This window comes from Eretmochelys imbricata, chromosome 11 (assembly GCF_965152235.1).
Source record: "Eretmochelys imbricata isolate rEreImb1 chromosome 11, rEreImb1.hap1, whole genome shotgun sequence".
NCBI lineage: Eukaryota > Metazoa > Chordata > Testudines > Cheloniidae > Eretmochelys > Eretmochelys imbricata.
The window spans coordinates 1,517,872-1,537,222 of NC_135582.1; the positions used below are offsets into that span (position 1 = coordinate 1,517,872).

At 59.4% G+C, this 19,351-nt stretch overlaps 2 protein-coding genes across 3 annotated transcripts in view; both read left to right on the forward strand.

Annotated features, from left to right (window-relative positions):
- The first annotated feature begins 68 nt into the window (after positions 1-68).
- SLC23A3 (solute carrier family 23 member 3) lies at positions 69-15,168 on the forward strand. Of its 2 annotated transcripts, none has more exons than XM_077829405.1 (12): positions 69-1,350; positions 2,577-2,734; positions 2,958-3,043; positions 8,453-8,526; positions 8,848-9,029; positions 9,336-9,459; positions 10,955-11,102; positions 11,194-11,447; positions 12,428-12,533; positions 13,451-13,618; positions 13,962-14,057; positions 14,622-15,168. In XM_077829405.1, exons 1-12 carry the CDS (start codon positions 1,243-1,245, stop codon positions 14,945-14,947), a joined length of 1,830 nt encoding a protein of 609 aa, XP_077685531.1. In that variant the 5' UTR covers positions 69-1,242; the 3' UTR covers positions 14,948-15,168. The 2 variants fall into 2 exon arrangements, with proteins under 2 accessions (XP_077685531.1, XP_077685530.1); XM_077829404.1 differs by having other exon boundaries at positions 71-383.
- A 150-nt stretch (positions 15,169-15,318) lies between these two features.
- The window catches only part of NHEJ1 (non-homologous end joining factor 1), a 151,428-nt gene continuing 147,395 nt past the window's right edge, over positions 15,319-19,351 (forward strand). Inside the window, exon 1 of the mRNA XM_077829415.1 lies at positions 15,319-15,589. Within this exon, the coding sequence (XP_077685541.1) occupies positions 15,549-15,589 (41 nt within the window). The 5' untranslated portion in view covers positions 15,319-15,548. The remainder of the gene's footprint in view (positions 15,590-19,351) is intronic.

A 19,351-nucleotide genomic window follows, 5' to 3' on the forward strand; every position in this document is an offset into this window, starting at 1 on the left:
TGTTAGATGGGTGGAAAGATGGTGAGATCTGTCCAGGGGTGGCGGGGGAGAAGTTAGCTGAGATGGGGAGGGGGGCTGTTGGGGCTGTTAAAATCTCATCCCCTTTCCTCAAGGACAAGCCAAGATGAACAGGCGCACGAGGGGAGACACAGCATCCATCTCAGGTGTGGACGTTCATTTGCAAAACCCCAGGCCTGGCGCTCGGCTCCTCGGCTGCCCTGTGACCTGGAAGATTCGTGGCAGCATCGGGCTGCTTAGGGCCTGGCTTTCTGTTGCCCCCTTGGTCCCGGGCTCTGGCAGCTGCGAGAGATGCCGTGTCGGCCGGCTGAACCGGGCTCCTGTTCGATGGAAGGCGGAAGGAGAGAGAGAGACGAAGGAGAACCGTAAGGGAGGGGAGAGAAAGGGCCCCTGGGAGTTTGGGGGAGTGTTTGGGATTCAGCCAAGGCCAGTGGAAGTGGTGGTGTCCTCGTGGCCCTGTCTGCTCCGACACCTCTCGGGATCCAGGCAGCAGGACCCAGTGATGTCTCGGTGGCTCCCGGGGGGCAGCCAGGCTGGGACCCTCCTTCGCCTTCTTCCAGTCGGGGCGTTCGCGTCTGGCCAGCTTTTCTCCCAACGTCTCTTCTTGTGAGGACCCCAGAAGGCTGCACTGGGCGGCCTCACCCGGCCCCCCTGTTAGCTGGGCGGCTGCTGGGGGGCGCTGTGGGCAGGGAGGTGAAGGGCAGCACCAAGGCCTGGCGGCTGGGCTCTGCTCCTGCCTGGGGGCGCTTGGCTCCAGGCGGCTGGGAGGGTCCTCGGCCAAGGGAGGCAGAGAGCCGTGAGGAGCAGCCATCTGCAGCGGTGTCCGTCCCCCAGCCTGGCACAGGGATGGGTGATTCCTTCCGCTGGCTGCGCCCTGCAACTCCCCTGCGGACAGGCGCTGGGGGAGCGGGTGCGGATCAGACCAAGGGCTGGTGCTCATGTGCCCCAGGCGTGGCCCGAGCGCTGGTCCCATGGCACTGCCTAGAGGGCCTGGCCCAGGTCACAGCACTGAGTCTGGCCGTGGGGAGGGGGCAGTGAGCGGTTACTCGCAAAGCCGGGTTAATGGCTAACTGGCCGGGGGCTCGGGCAAAGGTCACCTCCACTCAGCCTGAACTCCCAGCCCTGCTCTGGCCCCTGCGGGGGCAAGTGGCCCTGCCCTGTGCCCTCCCCCCGGCTGCCATGCCCTGTGCCAGACGGACGCAGGGAGCGTAGGGAAGGGGCAGCATGAATGGGGGCTGCTGCGGGAGCCCTGCCTCCCGGAGCCCCGTGCGCACCTCCTACTCCCTGCTGAAGACGCCCCCCTGGGGCCTGAGCTGCTGCTTCGCCCTGCAGGTGAGAGATGCCGCAGGCACTGCCAGGGGATGGGCTCGCTGTCTGCAGTGGGGCGAGGGACAAGCCCTGACACCCCAGGGCCCTGGATGTGGCCATGCCTGGAGGGACAGTCCCTGCACCTCCGAGAGCAGGGGAGCACAGGCACCATGGCATGACACCCAGACCCTGGAGTACTGAAGGGAACTCCCCAGGAGGGGCAAGGAGCTGGGCTTAGCTGGGGGCAACACTGGGGCCAGTTCTCTGCCCACGGAGGGGGGTGGGGCAGGCCTTAGAGAATGGGTCTGGCCCGGTGCTTCCTGCGGCTCAGCAGGGCAGGTGTCAGCGTGGTGCTGGGGTCCCCGTCGGGGCTTGGGGAAGGATGTGGTCAAGATACAGCAGCCCACATCTGCGGTGCCAAGAGTCCCAGGGACCGTCCAGCCCCATGGGGCACAGCCCCTCCCTGGCCACCAGCTGCACCCTCAAGGAATGAGACGGGGCAGGCTGCTCCCCCCAGCTCAGCCCTGGTACCAGCCTGGCGTGATCAGGCCCCTGGCTCTGTGGTACATGATCCCCCAGCGTTTCACTGAAGCCTCCTGCAGTCCGACCCCCTGCAGCCGGGCAGCTCGCCCTGTTCCATGAACCCCCGCCCCCCTGAGCCCTGGGGCTGGGCCCCTCAGCCCCCTTTTGTGCGGAAACCAAGGCACAGGGAGGGGCTGGCCAGATTTTCAGTCCCGTGGGGTCTGGCCCTGTGTGAGGGGCTGTGGGTCGCCCAGGAAGTCGCCAACCGAGCAGACCTGGGATCTGGCGCCCTGCCTTGCCGGCTGCTCTAGCTCCGAGCCTGGCTCTTGGGCAGATTCTGTTCCAGCCTCCGGTTCTACGAAATCTGAATGTTGAGTCTCTAACAGCTGATGGGAGTGTTAAAGGGGCCAGGGGTGCTGGGCAGCACAGGCCTGATGGAGCCAGTTGGGACTGAGGGGCACCAGCAAAGCTATGCGGGGAGGGAGCCCAGGGCTGGGCTACTGGGGGCTGCAGGTTGGGATTGAGGGGGGCAGAGCTGTGGGGCAGAGCTGTGGGGGCGGGGGGCGGAGCTGTGGAGGACAGAGCCGTGGGGTGGGGGGCAGAGCCACGGGGTGGGGGCAGAGCTGTGGGGGGCAGAGCTGTGGGGCAGAGCTGCGGGTTGGGGGCAGAGCTGTGGGGCAGAGGCCAGCCAGCGCCTGCTGTGACTCTCCCGGCCTCGCTCTCTCCAGCACCTGGCCGTCCAGGCCTCTCTCCTCTGCATCTTCCACCTGCTCCTGCTCCCAGCGCCCCCGATCCGGGACCAGAACCGGAGCTGGAGCGAGCTGCTGGCCCGGAGCCTCTTTGCCTGTGGGGTCTCCACGGCGCTGCAGACCAGCCTGGGCAGCAGGTGAGGGAAGGGCCCTGGGGACTCCCGTGGGTTTGGGGTGGGCAGGAGGGGCCCCAGGCACCCGGGGAGACGGGAGCCAGCATCTGGGCCAAGTGGCTTTCTCTCCCTGCTCCCCCTCCCCCGCCTCTGGATCCTGCCCCGGGGCGGGGTGGGGGGAGCCCCAGCCCTGTCAGCAGCCCCCTCCCCACTCCCCAGCCGATCTGTCTTTGCTGTTGCCTGGCAGGTTGCCCTTGGTCCAAGCGCCATCGTTCGAGTTCCTGATCCCCGCCATGGTGCTGAGCCGCCACGCGCCCCACACGGCCAGGAATGGTGAGAAGAGCCCCGGCATATCGTCCCGGCCCAACGGGGACCTGGGCACGCAGGAGCCGGGCCTGGCCCGCGGGGACGTGGGAGCCGGGCCTGGCCCAGGTGGGGACGTGGGAGCCGGGCCTTGCCCAGGGGGGACATGGGAGCCGGGCCTAGCCCAGGCAGGGACGTGGGAGCTGGGTCTGCCCCAGGCAGAGACGTGGGAGCCGGGCCTTGCCCAGGGGGAACGCGGGAGCCAGGCCTGGCCCAGGGGGGACATGGGAGCATGGGAGCCAGGCCTTGCCCAAGTAGGATGTGGGAGCCGGGCCTGGCCCAGGGGGGACGTGGGAGCGCGGGAGCCAGGCCTTGCCCAGTGGCCAGCCCAGCGCTCTGCGCCTCCCCGCCGGAGGGGATCGAATGAACTTGGCTCTTGTAGAGGCCGGGCTGTAAGGCGTACACATTTTGTCCTGTGTAACTTGCCAGAGCCCCTCACCCGCAAGTCCTGCCTCCAGCCCAGGGAGGCTGCCCTGATGGTCCGTCGCCCTCCCCGATAGGCTGCCTCTTACTCCCAGGCTGGTTTGTCTTGTTCCAGCTGCCGGCCTCAGGCTGCTGGGTCAAAGACCCTCTGGTCCTGAGAGACCAGGGCCTGCTGTGTTCAGGGAAGGAGAAGCAGGGACCAAGGGATAGGGAGGAGCTTGGGGGGCTGTTTTCCTAGTCTTGGCTCTTTCTTGTTCATTCCTCTGCTGGGGACCCATCCACTCGGTGTTACGACCCCCTGGGTGGCATCTCCTTGCACCCACTCCTCGGGATGGCAACTGAGAAGGGCATGTACCAGCTGCAGGGCAGGGCACCTGGCTCGTGGCCCCACGTGGCCCTAGCTGGGATGCTGGAGCGCTTACTGATGTGCTACCATTACCCCAGCCTGGCAGCGCAAGGAGTCTGGCATCTCTCTGCTTCTGCCCCAGCATGGGGCTTTCATGGGTGACATTTCAGGACCCAAAGCAGCTTCAAACCCAGCCTTAAGAAGGTAAGAACGGCCACACTGGGTCAGGCCATTGGTCCGTCCAGTCCAGGGTCCTGTCTTCCCGCAGTAGCCAGTGCCAGGTGCTTCGGAGAGAGTGAACAGAACGGGGCAATTATCGAGTGATCCATCCCCTGTCGTCCAGTCCCAGCTCCTGGCAGTCAGAGGTTTAGGGACACCCAGAGCAGGGAGTTGCATCCCTGGCCAACCTGGCTAATAGCCATTGCTGGACCTATTCTCCAGGAACTTCTCTAGTTCTGCTTGGAACCCAGTTATAGTCTTGGCCTTCACAACATCCTCTGGCAAGGAGTTCCACAGGTTACTTGTGCATTGTGTGAAGAAGCACTTCCTCTTGTTTGCATTAAACCTGACGCTTGTTAATTTCATTGGGTGACCCCTGGTTCTTGTATTATGTGAAGGGGTAAATAACACTTCCCAGTTCACTCTCTCCACACCATTCCTGATTGTATAGATCTCTGTCATATCCCCCCTTAGTGATCTCTTTTGCAAGATGAACAGTCCTAATCTTTGTAATCTCTCCTTGTGTGGAAGCTGTTCCTTACCCGTGACCATGTCTTGGATGGTTTAGACCCAACAAATCCTGCATCTTGCAGGGGTTAGACAAGATGACCTGTGCGGTCCCCTCTAACCCTGTGGATCTATGATTCTATCATCTTTGTTGTCCTGCTCTTAACCGTTTCCAGTTCCACTATATCCTTTATTGAGATGGGGTGACCAGAGCTGCTCACAGTATTCAAGGTGTGGGTGTGCCATGGGTTTGTTTATATAGCAGGATTAGGATATTTTCGGTCTTATTTTCTATCCCTTTCCTAATGCTTCCTAACATACTGTTCGCTTTTTTGACCACTGCTGTGCATTGAGCTGAAGTTCTCAGAGAACTATCCATAGCTAAGGCTACGTTTTAGTCACAGGTATTTTTAGTAAAAGTCACGTACAGGTCACGGGCAGTAAACAAAAATTCATGGCCTGTGACCTGTCCATGACTTTTACTATATACCCCTGACTAAATCTTGGGGGGGGCTTCCCGGGGGCACCACAGGTTCTGGAGACGGTGGTGGGCAGCGGCACATGGCCTGGGACTCCTGCTGGTGCCGGAGAGGGGTGTGTGTGGGGGTGTTTGGCTGGGCCGGCAGGCTCCCTACTGCGGCCAATGGGAGCTGTGGGTGCGGTGCCTGCAGGTGGACTGCCTGGCCATGCCTCCGCCTAGGAGCCAAGGGAGAGGGATGTCCCTACTTCCAGGAAGCACCCTGAGGTAAGCGCCGCCCAGAGCTCGCCTTACCCCATCCCATGCCCCACCTCCCTACCCCCTCCCACATCCAAACTCTGCTGCTGCTGGGGCGTGGGGTGCAGTGGCCTGAGACTGCCCCAACAGTTGCCAGTGCGACTGGTGCAGGGACTGCCTGACCTGCCCCCGGGCCAGGCACATTGGCCCCTGCAGAAGTCACAGAGGTCACGGAATCTGTGACTTCCATGACCTCTGTGACAAACTTGCAGCCTTATCCATGGTGAAGCCAAGATCTGTCCTGAGTGGTAAGAACTAATTTAGAACCCATCATTATATACACTTCTACCCCGATATAACTCTGTCCTCAGGAGCCAAAAAATCTTACCGCATTATAGGTGAAACTGTGTTATATTGAACTTGCTTTGATCTGCTGGAGTGTGCAGCCCTGCCCCCCCGGAGCGCTGCTTTACTGCGTTATATCCGAATTCGTGTTATATCGGGTCGCGTTATATCGGGGTAGATGTGTATTGTACTTGGGATTATGCTTTCCAATGTGTGTTACTTTGTACTTATTAATTGTGAATTTCATCAGCCATTTTGTTTCCCAGTCACTCAGTTGTGTGAGATCCCTTTGTAGATCTTCTCAGGCTGCTTTGAGCTTAACTATCTTGAGGAATTTTGTATCATCTGCAAACTTTGCCAGCAGTGATCACCATTTACCCTGTTTTCTGGACCTTTTATGAATATGTTGAATAGGACTAGTCCCAGTACAGATCCCTGGGGGACACCACTATTTACCTCTCCACTGTGAAAACTGACCATTTATTCCTACCCTTTGTTTCTTGTCTTTCAAATAGTTACTGATCTGTGAGAGGACCTTCCCTCTTACTTCGTTTTAGAGCCTTTGGTGCGGAACCTTGTCAAAGGCTTTCTGAAAATCCAAGTACCCTACAGCCCCTGGATCCCCCTTGTCCACCTGCTTGTTGACCCCCTCAAACAATTCTAACAGAGTGGCGAGGCATGTCACATTAGCTATGCTCCAGTCATCTGGTCCAGAGGCTTGTTTCAGTGATCGGTTACACACCGCGGTTAGTAGTTCTGCAGTTTGATATTTGAGGTTCTTCAGAACTCTTGTGTGAATCCCATCTGGGCCTGCTGACTTATTGCTGTTTATCAATTCATTCTAAAACCTCCTCTATTAACACATCACTGTGGGACAGTGCTTCAGATTTGTTTCCCAGAAAGGACAGCTCTGATCTGGGGATCTCCCCCATGTCCTCTGCAGTGAAGTCTTCATTTAGCTTATCTGGTCTGTCTTGAGTGCTCGGTTAGCATCCTGATGGGCGAGTGGCCCCACGACCTGTTTGGCCGGCTTCCTGCTCCTGTTATACTTAACCGGCCAGAGTTTGTGCCCCATCCTGTCGTCCTCACTAGGATCTGACATCCGCATTTTAAAGGGTGCCCTTTTGCCTCTCCCAGCATCCATTACTCTCTGTTTAGCCCTGGCGGGGGGAGGGGGAGTAGGAGGAGTGGTTCTTTTGGTCCGCGTATGAGCTTTTTTGATTTGGGGTCTACATTTTGTCTGAGCCTCTATTGTGGTGTTTTTAAATAGTCTCCTTGCTGCTTGCAGGCATTTCACCCGTGTGACAGCTCCTCTGAATTTCCATCCAAGAAGTGTCCTCATTTTTGGGTTGTTCCCCTTTTGAAAGTGAAATGTCCCCGTCCCCCTAAGTATGTTAAATTTAATTACATGATGGTCACTATTACTGAGCGAGCCAGCTATAGTCACCTCTTGGACCAGATCCCATGTGCCACCTAGGACTAAATCAGGAAGTGCCTCTCCCCTTGTGGGTTCCAGGACCAGCTGCTCCAAGAAGCAGTCAGTAATGGTGTCTAGAAATGTTCTTTCTTCATCCTGCCTGGAGGTGACATGTGCCCAGGCAATGCGGGGATAGTTGAAATCTCCCATTATTAGTGTGTTTTCTATTTCTGTAACCTCTTTAACCTCCCTTAGCATTTCTCAGTCGCTGTCACCATCCTGGTCAGGTGGTCGGTAGCATATCCCCACTGCCAGACTCCTATTATTCAAGCATGGGATTTCTACCCACCGAGATTCTATGGGACTGTTTGATTCATTTAAGATTTTCACCATATTCGACCTTGTGGTGCTTTATTTCACACACGGCGCTGCTCCCCACCAGCCTGCTCCCTCCTTCCTGTATAGTTTGTACCCTTTGATTATCATCCTTCCAGCACATTTCTCTGATGCCTCTTACATCACTATCCTCACGCAATGCCAGCCCCTCTGGTTCACCCACCTTGGTATTTAGACTTCTGGAGAGACAAGGAGGGGGAGGTCAGATCTCTGATTGGCCCAACTTCTGTTGGTGGGAGAGAGACGCGTTTGAGCTACACAGAGTTCTCCTTCCTTGCCTTTGTGTGTTATACTGAGCTAGGATTCTGCTACCTTTGACTGGTCCTCACCAGCTCCCACCTGGACTTCCCCAGCCTCTAGCCTGTTCTCTTTGTTAGGTTACAGAGTTCCGGCATTAATCAATTCATCCCTGAGAGATGCCTCTGCCTGAACCTTGCAGTCTCCCACCTGTCGGCTTCCCCCAGCCCTAAGTGGAAAACCTCCTCTGTGACCTTTTTAACTGGTCCCGTTTGGTTTTGGTGGAGCTCGTCCTTCCTGTATAGACTCCTTCTTCCCCAAAAGGTGCCCCAGTTCCCAATGCACCTCACCCCTCCTCCCTACACCATCGCCTCAGCCACCCACTGAGACCTGGCAGCTCTGCCTGGCCCTGCGTGTGGAACTGGGAGCATTTCAGAGAATGCTGCCGTGGAGACCTGGACTTCAATCTCTTTCCTGCCGGCCTAAATTTGGCCTCCAGGACCTCTCTCCTACCCTCCCCTGTGTCACTGGTACCTCCATGTGCCGCGCCCACTGGCTCCTCCCCAGCACTGCACATAAACCTGTTGGAGTCCCGTGCGATCTGTTGCCTTGGCACCCAGCAGGCAATTCGCTGGTCGGGTCTCCCGCTCATCGCAACTCCACTACTGACATGTCTAATAATTGAATCCCCCATTCCTGTTACCTGGCTCCTGCTCCAGGTACCGCTCAGCCCCACTGGCTGCCCGGTCATGTCTGTCTGTCCTTCCCTTCCAGGTACAGAAGAGCATCCTGAGTGTGCTGGGCAGGACTGTGCAGGCCCCGGGAGCTGGAATCAGCCACTCAGAGAGGTTGGTGCCTCTGCTATCCCAGCCCTGGGGGCGTGCAGGAGTGGGGATGGGATGGGTGTGGGGCGTGGAGGGGTGGGATGCAGGGTGCATGAGGGTGGGGCGGTTGGGATGCATGGGGGGTGGGGTGGTGGTGTGTGTGTGTAGGGGTGGGATGTGGGGAGTGCATGGGGGGTCGGGAGTTTGCAGACGTCAGGCCGCAGGAGCAATAGGGAGCGGATGAACCCAATGACTGGCTGAGTCGCTCTGGGAGGGGCTGGGGGTCTAGCCTGGGGCAGGCCATGGGGCCGCCATCACCGTCTTCTCATCTTTTGTTCTCCGCAGGTCTCTGGAGCCGTGGTGGTCTCGGGGCTGGTGCAGCTGGCGCTGGGGGTGTCTGGCATGGGGGGATGGATAGCCCAGCGCTGTGGGCCCATGGTCCTGGCCCCCAGCCTCTCCATCATTGGGCTGTCCGCCTACAAAGAGGCAGCCCACTTCTGCTCGGACAGCTGGGGGGTGGCCCTGCTGTACGTGAGTTTGGGGGGGCCTGCGGAGCCACCTGGTCACACCCACACAGGGGTTCTGGTCCAGTCTCTCCCAGTGGGGGGTGCTATGGGGAGTTGTGTCAGGGGAACTCCCCGCTACTGCATTCCCAGCAGAAGGCACTAATGTGAGCACGCTGATACCCAGGCTCTCCCAGCAGGGGGCGCTATGGGAGCTGCCCGGGGTTCAGCCTGCCGGCAGGGGTGATACATTTGAGCTGGGGCCCGGATGCCCTGGGGGCTCTCTGCCCTGCACTAGCCGTGCTGTGACCCGTGCTCCGTGTCTCCTAGGCTCGTGCTCCTTGCCGTCCTGTTCTCCCAGCACTTGGGGTCCTGTCGCCTGCCCCTTTGCACGTGGACCCGGGCCAAGGGCATCTCCGTGGAGACAAGCATCCCAGCCTTGCGCATGTTTTCGGTACGAGGTGCCGTGCTGTGCACAGCACTTTTGTTCCCCGCTGGCCCTGGGCAGCCTGCCTGGGCCCCAGCCCTCTCAGCAGCTTGAGCATTTCACCCTCTTCTTTATGACTGACCTAGACCTAGGGGATTTGGGTTAGTCAGCACCAAAGGGGACTGAGAGGGGCAGACGCAGGGGAGCAATGGGCAGCGCTAGGGGAATTCATGTTGAGAAAGGCCAAGTAATGCACATGGAGGGGGGATGTAAACGTCTCGTGCGCCATCTGGGCTCTCCCAGGGCTGTATCTGCTCAGAGAGGGAGCTGGGCCCAGTTTGGACAGCACGAGCAGACCTATGGTCAGTGCAAAGAAAGGACAGAGCAAAACTGGAAGGGCTCAGGGGACAGGAACGAGAGCCATCAAGGACCTGGGAGAAGATCTTCTGTGCAGAGAGTGCAAAGACTGGGGCGGTTAATGGAGAGTGGGGAACATGATCAGTGTCTATAAAATACTGCCTGGTTGAGCGAAGGGAGGTGAGGAGTGTCTCTTCTCCTGTTTCACAGAGCAAGAACAAGGGGCCGCTGAACGAGAATGACAGGTGGGAGATCCAAAAGGAAAAGCTTTTTCACACAATGTGTAATTAGCCTGTGGAACTCACTGCCACATGAAGTGTGGAGGGTGTGGAGGGGATAGAGGGGGAAGAGCAACAAAAATGATGAAAGGTCTAGAAAACATGACCTATGAGGGAAGATTGAAAGAGCTGGGTTTGTTTAGCGTGGAGAAGAGAAGACTGAGAGGGGATGTGATACCAGTTTTCAAGTACATAAAAGGTTGTTAGAAGGAGGAGGGAGAAAACTTGTTCTCGTTAACCTCTGAGGACAGGACAAGCAGCAACGGGCTTAAATTGCAACCAGGGAGGTTTCGGTTGGACATTAGGAAAAACATCCTGTCAGGGTGGTTAAGCACTGGAATAAATTGCCCAGGGAGGTGGTGGGATCTCCGTCACTGGAGACTGTTAAGAGCAGGTTAGACACACCCCTGTGAGTGACGGACTAGGTAACGCCTAGTCCTGCCAGGAGTGCAGGGGACTGGACTAGACGACCTTGCGAGGTCCCTTCCAGTCCTGTGGTTCTGTTATTCTATGATTATCCCCAACTGCTGCTGCGGGCTTCTTCCACCTTCCTCTGCAGCATCTGATGCTGGGCGCTGCCCCAGGCAGGAGGCTGAGGGAGATGGGGGCTGACCCAGTCTGCTGGTGCTGGTGTCCCATTCCTCTCCACTGACTTGGTGCTGATGGGTCTGGCCCCTTGCCCCACCGGCAGATCAAAGCACCTGGTGGCAACGGTACGTTGGGGGCGGGCTCCCTGCTCCGGGGAGTGGCACTGGCCTGGCTGGGGGTTTCTAGCCTGTGGCTGTCGTCGGCTGCCACTCCGGAGGGGCCGGGGCGTGGGCCCTCAGGGTGGGGCTGAGCGAGGGCTTTCCTGGCCCTGTCTCAGGCTCCCGTTGCTGCCCCTGCAGGTGCTGCTTCCGCTTTGCTGTGCCTGGATTGTCTGGGGAATCCTGAGCCACCTCCGCCTCCGCTGGGACCTGCTGGGCCCCACCACGTGGCAGCTGCCCGCAGCCAACGGCTCCCTCCGCTCCCCTTGGCTCCAAGTCCCCTACCCAGGTAGGACAAGGGACAGGGCCGGCCCTGCCCATCCACCCTCTGGCTGCAGCCCCCGTTTGCCAGTGACCGTCTCTACCTCCCTCCCCTCTAGGTGAGCAGGAATGGCCGTCCCTCAGCGCCCGGGCTCTGGGCGTGGGCGTCGCCATGGGCATCACCTCCAGCATGAACTCCGTGGGCTGCTACCTGCTGTGCCCACGAGCGCTGCGGGCCCCCGCCCTTCCTCGGCACGCCTGCAACCGCGGGCTCTGCACTGAAGGGCTGGGCAGCCTCCTTTCGGGGGCGCTGGGGGGCGTGAGTGGCACGGCTTCCAGCGTCCCCAACGCCTGCACCAACAGCCTCACCCAGGTACGGCGGGGTCTCGGCGGCGTGCCAGGCAGACCCAGAGCTGCCACTGGGCTATGGAGCACCGGTCTGGCCAGCTCGCGGGGCAGCGGGTAAAGGGGTTGGAGAGGGCACAACGGAGGCTGCCCAGATATGGGCTGTGTCACCTCCTCCATGCAGGCGGGTCCTGTCCATGCCCAGGCTGGCCTCCACAGGGGCTTCCCGTGGCTCATCTCTCGCCAGCGAAGGCCTGGCCGATCAGACGGCTCAGCGGGCGCGGATGCCCCCTCGGCGCTACCGGTAGCTCGTTAGAAATGGTTCTTGTAAAGGGGCAGAGGGCAAGGCTCTCTCTGCGCGGGGGTACAGCGGGTCGGGTGGAAGGGCTCTGCCTGCCAGCGGTACCCCTGGCGCCCACGGGATGGCACTGGGGTACAAAGGAAGACCCTCCAAAGGGCAGCTGTTGGCACTGCAAGGCGACTCTCCTGCAGCCTGTGCCATGTGAGCAGGGTTGGTCTGGGAAGGCAGGGCGGGGTGCTGGGAAGTCAGGAGGCCTCAGAGCATTGGCGGAGGGATCACATCACGACCCAGATGCCCAGGCTCTGCCCACCTGTGCTGGCAGCATGTTGGGAACCGGGGCACAGCACGGAGCAGATCCCGACTGCCCTGCTTTTCACAGAGGTGCAGCCCAGGGAGAAGATGGCCCTTGCATGCACTGCACGCTGGCCATGCGTAGAACACAGGGTGCTGGAGGCCGCGTTGTGGGACTGTCTGGGCTGACTGGGCCCCTGGTCTGCCCTGAAATGGGGGGTTGTCCAATGCATGGAGCGCTGAGGCAGACAGATGCCCCCTACCCCAAATGCCAGGCCCCGCCAGCTGTGAGAGAGCCGGGGTGCATGGCAGGCCAGCATGGGCAGAGGCAGTGGGGGGGCTGCGGGCTTGGACAGTGTGCTACTGAGGCTCCCCCAGCCTGCCAAACCCCCTCATTCTCGTCTCTTTGTGCCCAGGCCAGCTCGCGCCACTCCGTGCAAGTGAGTGCGTTGGCATGTGTGTTCCTGGGCCTGTCCCCCCGGCTGGCAGAGCTCCTCACCACCATCCCACTGGCGATTCATGGTAAATAACCCTCCTGAGCTGGGGCTCCAGGGAGACACCCTCCCTCGTGGAGGGCAGAGGGCTGGGGTCTGCACTCAGGGGGCCCACCGCACCGTGTTCTGCGTTGCCTGAAGTTTGGGCGGGGCGGGGGGGGGCAAGGCCAGCTGCTCCAGCAGAGCCAGCAGGGGGCGCTCACACACTTTCTGTGTAGGCCCTACATAAACTGTAGCGTTACCCACGATTCCTCAGGGGTAGCACAGCAGGCTCCTTCCTATAAGTCAAACTGCCAGCTGGCCCTGCTGACATCTACGGCAAAACTCCCACTGGAGTCGGGATCGCAGCCGAGAGTCAAACCCATCCCCCTGGGACCTGGGTCCTGCATCCCGCTGGGCCTGGGTCGTCCTGCTGGCGGCGCCGACCCTGAGTGTCCGGGACGGTTGGGGCCAAGTGGCTCATGAGGCCACGTTCAAACGCAGCTGCCAAAGCCTGGTGGGGAGCACGGTGCCCCTCTCCTGCAAACCAGGGGGTGACTGGCAGGCGACAGCCACCAGAGCCCCGTGACGTAGCTGAGCTGGCGGACGAGTGGCAGCACAGGGCCCTGCCCAGGGGCAGGTGGCTGTTTGGAGTGCAGCCCCTGAACCCGGGCCTGAGAGGCTGGGGCAAGGGGACCCAGCAGCAGAGCGGGTGTGCTCTGGAGGGAGCCATGTGCAGGCCTGACAGCTGGGAGGACAGATCAGCTTGTGAGTCGGGGTGGGAGAAGGGGAGAAATGAGGCCAGGCACCCAGAAGCAAAGCAATAGCAGGCCTGTGTTGCTCACCTGGGATTCGCACACCTGTCCCACCCCACCCCCCATCAGGATTTGCACACCCACCTTGCCCTGTCTGCAATAGGCACACATGCCTGCCCGCCTGGTCTGACCCCTCTGCTTGCTGCTGCAGGCGGGGTGCTCTGCGTGACATACACCGTTGCCGTTGGCACTGGGGTTTCGTATTTCCAGTACGCGAACATCGACTCGGGGAGGAACATCTTTATCGTCGGCTTCACCATGTTCATGGCGCTGCTGGTGCCGCGGTGGCTCAGTGCGACCCCCAGATACGTGGCCACAGGTGCCGTATGAGCTGCCTGCTCGCGGGGCTGGGGGCTGATGACCCTGGGAATCACATTCCTTCTCGTGTTCCCCCCGGGACGCAGGACTCTGGGTCACCACGCGCTGTGAGTCCAGTCCCGGCGGCTGGCTGCTCCCCCTCCGTGCCATTCGGCTCCAGCCGCTGATCCCTGGCAGGGCTCTGTACCCTGCAGCGGGGCTCTGGACCCTCCTTGCTCTTCGGCACCTGCTTATGGCTGAGCCTCCCCTCGTAGCCCTTGGCTGGAACGTTTCCGTCTGACGGACGCCTGGGTGCAGGCCTGTGCTGCTCGTAGTCGGGGTAACTCTGCTGTTGTTCCCCCTAGGCTGGGTCTGCCTGGACCTTTTCCTCCTCTCTGTGCTGACAGTTCCAGTCTTTTTAACTGGCCTCTTGTCCTTCTTCTTGGAGAACACGGTCTCAGGTGAGAGGACGCCCCCCCACCCATTGCCAGGTGCCCTCATTTAAATCTCTCTCTGCTGCAGGGGCAGCAAGTCTGGCTCCTGGCGAGTTGCTGCGGCTGGTTTCTGGTGCTAGTTACTGAGGGACGTGGAATCCAGCCCTGTGCATCCGGCCAGCGGGCGCATACGGGAGGGAGGCCCCTGTGGGACTGCTGTGAGGGAGAGTCATGGGGACTGTCACCGGGACAACAGCCCCGTGAGACTGACGGCTCCAGACCCCACAGTCCCCGCCTGGGATGGTGATTTCTGCAATCCCGACTGTGCTGGTGGCCAGTGACCGGGACGCCTGGGATCCTGGTGATATTTATTGTCACCGCGGTGGTAGCGGTAAAGGCAGTGCCTGGCACCTTCTGCAGCACCTTCCACTGCCCTGGGGACCAGAGCGTAGCTTAGTGGCTAGGGAGGGCATAGCCGCGATGAGTACTTTTACCAGTGCCAACCTCCAGCTGCCAGCTGGATCTCAGAGAGTTCTCCTCCAGCTGCCTGTGGGCAGGTTCTCTGACCAGGTTCATCCTCCTTGGTTCCAGGCACTCTGGAAGAGCGAGGGCTGCTCACTGAGCTGGCAGTGTGGAACCCAGGCCTGGGTGAGAATGCTCCTCAGAGGTGCGGGAGCGAAGCCAGTCAGGTGTACGGGCTCCCCCCGGCCCTGAGAAGGCTGCTCCCTCCCTCCAGGTGTAAAGCCTTTCCATTCTGCTTCCTCTGCCCGGGGAGGGAGGAGAGCCACGCTTTGGAAGAGGGGTCAGCTCCCCCGGGGGAAGCCACAGGCCTGCTGCTGAAACCCAGCACTGTGGAGGTGGAGCTGGACAAGAAATGGAGAGAGACCGAGAGCCGCAAATGGGACAATGCTGTTTGATGCTGGGAGCCCTGCTCAGAGGGAGCAGGGCTGGGAAGCCTTCCCAAGGAACCTGCTCTGCATCCCTCCGAGGCAGGCACCGGAAGTGACGTGGGTTTCACCCGGTTATTTTGCTCCCTGCATTTCAAGCTTGTACCGACTGGAAGGTGCACTTTCGTCCCATGCGCCCAGCTCGGACCTTGTCCCTCCCCAGCTGAGCTGTATAAAACAATGCGACCACCTCTGGACTTTTGGTTTCCTTTCCAGCCATCTCCACTGCAGCACGTTTGTGTTAGTAGAAGAGAGGGGAGAGCACGGCTCCTACTGGTTGCCTCTAGCAGAGCAAGTGCCGTGTGGTGCTGGAGACCCGCGGGGCAGAGGTCTGCTCTGGACCGAGGCCAGATTCACTAGGGGCTGAGAACAGAGCCAACAGCCAGCTGGGCTGCGTCACCCTCTCTGCACTTCCCACTTTGGGTCGCGCTGTCTGAGGCTGTCCAGAGAAAGACGTGCTCATGCAGAGCAGGCCTGGCAGGTCTCCGCTGGCCTCCTAAGGTTCCTGGTGGGCCAGCAGCCTTGGAACTGCAGCCAGTTTGTGCACTGATGCTAAAGGTACATCACAGTCATGCCGGGAAGTGTCTGGGACCCCGGCCTGCACCATACCAGGTGGGGCATAATTCCCATTTGTACTTGCTCCTGGCCATTGCTGCAGGCGGCTGTGACTCATTAGGGGGTGGGGGCAGGGCAGTTGCAAGCCCTACCTGGGATGTCTGCTAACCTCTTGGCTTAATAAAAACTGCCTCTCCGTCCTAGCATGCCTGGAGGTAGCTGCACCCAGGAGTCGTGTGGCCCTCTCCTATGGAGACATACAAAGAGCTCGCCTCAGGCTCCTCCGCCAGCTGGCAGAAGTCTCTGCAGGTGTCCTGAGCAGGGCCCCTCCGCTCTATATACACGAGCCCCTTGGAGGTTATTTCTCCCCAGGATTTCGAGTCCCTCTACTTTTCCCCACTCCCTCCCTTGCCAGGAGAGGGGACTGCAACATGACACTGCAGGGGGCATTGAAAACCAGCCTCTCTGCGCTCCCCTTGGATGGAGCCGAGGGCAAGCCGTAGTGTTCCTGCAGGATGACCGCAACTCCAGCTGGGCCAGGAGCTGACGCAGCTTCCTGCTGTGTGCAGCGCTGGAGTTGTTCTGGTGCCGTCTCAGGGGGCAGGGACCCAAGGGGAGACCAGCCCCTGCCTGTCACAGAGGCTGGCAATTTTTAAATCATTATGTTTTTCTAAAAGCTCTGCTCTATGTTTGTTGTTGGGGTGGGCCTCTGGGCTGTACAGGAGCCAGATTAGGTGATCACAGTGGTTTCTTCTGGCCTTGGGGCCCCTGGGTCTAAGCGGGGCATTCTGGCCATGGCAGCCGTTTGCAGAGCTACCCAATGGAAAGGGGTTAGCATGGCAGCTATGGAAGGCTGGTCCCCAACCCCCTTTTCACTATTCCTGCTAGTTTGCTGGCATCAGCCAAGCCAGGGAGAGGTCAGCCCTTTGCTTTCCGACTTGTACAATAACGAGTCGCAGCTCATCACATTCGCTCAGCAGAGAGCACCAGCGCGACACGGCCTTCGGGCGGGGAGAGCTGGCTGGGGCATAACTGGTCTGGGTCCAGATTTCAGAGGCAACACCCAGCACTGTTGTGATAACTGGGCCTACACATGTACCCGAAGTGTGAGCGCCGCTGCCAAGAGAGGGTGAAAGTCCATGGTGTGTCACACCAACCGTCCTATTGCAACACATGTGGACTGGGAAAGGTGCAAAAGACTGAATTAGCTCAAACAATGAGGCTGTCTGATATAATTCAAGGCCTGTGTTAGGATCAGGCCTGGTAAACAAGACCAGTGTGAGACCGAAAAGCAATGAACCAAAAGGGGTGTGTCAGATACTAGGCCTAATTGGTGGACAAAATAATGCAGGGAGGGGCTATTACGCCATCGCTCCCCTTTGGGGTCCTTATACGTGGGGAGAAAAACTGGCTGCTGGAGTGAGTTTCACCATGATGGCTGCCTCCACCACCATCTCCTGCGGCCCTGTCATCCTGATCCCGAGACATGGCCTGAGCAGACCCGGCCAGAGAGCGGGACCCAAATGACACCCCCTCCTCTCCCAGCTCCAGGTGAATCCCAAACACCATGTGGGCTGCAAGACGTCCCTCCCATGTGTCCTTTTCCTTCCCCACCTTATTTCTTCTCTTTTTCATCCCTCTCCTTTTGCCGCCTGTCCAATAAGTGTCTGGTGTAGCTGGCCAAGGCTGCATATTTTGCAACAGTGCCAGGAGCCTGTGACCCGAAAGAGGCCACTAAAAGCAATGCCTTAAACAGCCCGATGCTGGCCCAAGTTTGCCAGGTCTCGGGGTGGCTGGTCAGACTGTGGGCTGCCCCTGTGTTTTTCCAGCAGGGAGGGTGGAAGTGAACATCAACGCCAGAGACAGAACGAAGCTGCATTTTCTCCCTTTGCTGTTCTCGTCTCTTCCCTCTTGTATGTGATTGTCTTGTGTCGTCTTCTAGGAAAGGGGGTCAGACGTCACCAGCAACAATCACAGCTCAGCTAACTTCTCTCCTCCACCCCACCCAAATGACAGTTGCCACCATCCTCTCTCGCAAACCTGTGACCTGCACAGCCACGAGGTGGCGCTGTGTGTAAACATCTTATTGAAGCTGGCCTGAGCCACACCTGGCAGAGCAGTCAAGGAGCTGACCATGAACACAGCTGGGGTGTGTAGAACCACAGACCCACAGGGTTAGAGGGGACCGCACGGGTCATCCCATCTAACCCCTGCCAAGATGCAGGACTTGTTGGGTCTCACCCATCCCAGACAGACGGGTCCAGCCTCCTCTCGAAAACCTCCAGAGAAGGAGCTTCCACAACCTCCGGAGGCGTCTGTGCCATTGTCTGACTGCTGTTACGGGGAGGACGTTTCTCCTGAGATTTAATCGAAACCTGCTCTTTCTGTCGTTTGAACCCATCGCCTCTTGTCCTGCCCCCGTGGCAAGAGAGAAAAACTTTTTGCCATCTTATCTGTAGCAGCCTTTCAAGTATTTGAAGACCCCTATCATGCCCCCCTGCAATCTCCTCTTTTCCAAACTGAACATACCCAGTTCCTTCAGCCTCTGCTCATCCGACTTGCATTCCATCCCTGTGATCATCCCTGTCGCTCGCCTCAGGATCCTTTCCAGTTTCTCTCCATCCTTTCTATACAGCGGGGACCAAAGCTGGGCCCAGGTCTCCAGCTGAGACCTGACCAGTGCAGAGTCGTGCGGTCTATCACCTCCCGTGACTTGCATGCCCTGCCTCTCTTAAAGCAACCAAAAATTGCATTTGCTTTTTTTGCCAAAAGACCTCATAGCTCATACATATGGATCACCCAGCCAGCACTGAAATGCACACAGGAATGTTACACAGCAATCTAGGGTAGGAAATTATGAACACTCCTAGTGTGCAAAGGGAAGTGCCAAAGGGATTTAACGAGGCAGAGTGGAAATGCATGAGTTGGAATTGGGCCAGGATCTGGGGGTAACATCCCCTGGGGCAGGTGCAGTCCCCTTTAGACTCTCACATTCCACGGGAGTGGGGTGCACATTTCCCCAGTGGGCTGCCACTCTTTTCAGTCCCAAAGCTACCTCCATTCCACACAGCCTTGGGGCTCCCCACTCACTTTTGTTGTTGGAAAACATTCAGGTCAGAAACAAAGCATCATGAAACTGGCGTTACAGCCAGCCCCGGTGACACTGAACTGGTAGTTCTCCAACCGTGTCACGTACGGTCAGCTGGGGGCTCGCAGGGCACAGGCAGGTGGCATGTGGGCTGGCCGGATTGGAACGCCAGTGATCCCCGTGATGGTGGTGGGCTGCCAAGCGCTGCCGAGTCTTTGGTGCGATAGATCGGGCCTTGAAGGCTGGGAACTGCAGCACCAAGCAGCCGCACCTTGCACTGCACTTTCCCCGCAGGAATAGTCTTCGTTCCTCCGTCCGGCGTGTGCACCCCAGCGGGGAAACGGTCACCAGTGGGGCAGGGCCCGGTGGTTTGGGCTGGAGACCTAGGGTCAGTTGCTGCCCTGCCAGGCTCCCTGCAGGACCATAAGAATGGCCCCACTGGGGCAGGCTGGGGCCTCCAGCCCAGCGGCCTGCCTGTGGCCATGGTTGGTGCCCAGCACTGCAGGGGAATGATGGGGCCAGGGCCACTGGCGAGTGCCCCGACCCCCAGCGCTCAGGGACCCCAGAACCGAGGGCTGTCCTGGCTCAGCCATCGCTGGACCCTGCTGCAGGAACCCGCCACGCGGCAGGGAGTTCTGCAGGTCCCGCGAGCAGGGCTGACCCCGCCCATTGCCGGCTCCGCCCCGCCCCTCCAGCAGCGCGCGCCACGGCCTGCCTGGCCCCGCCCACTG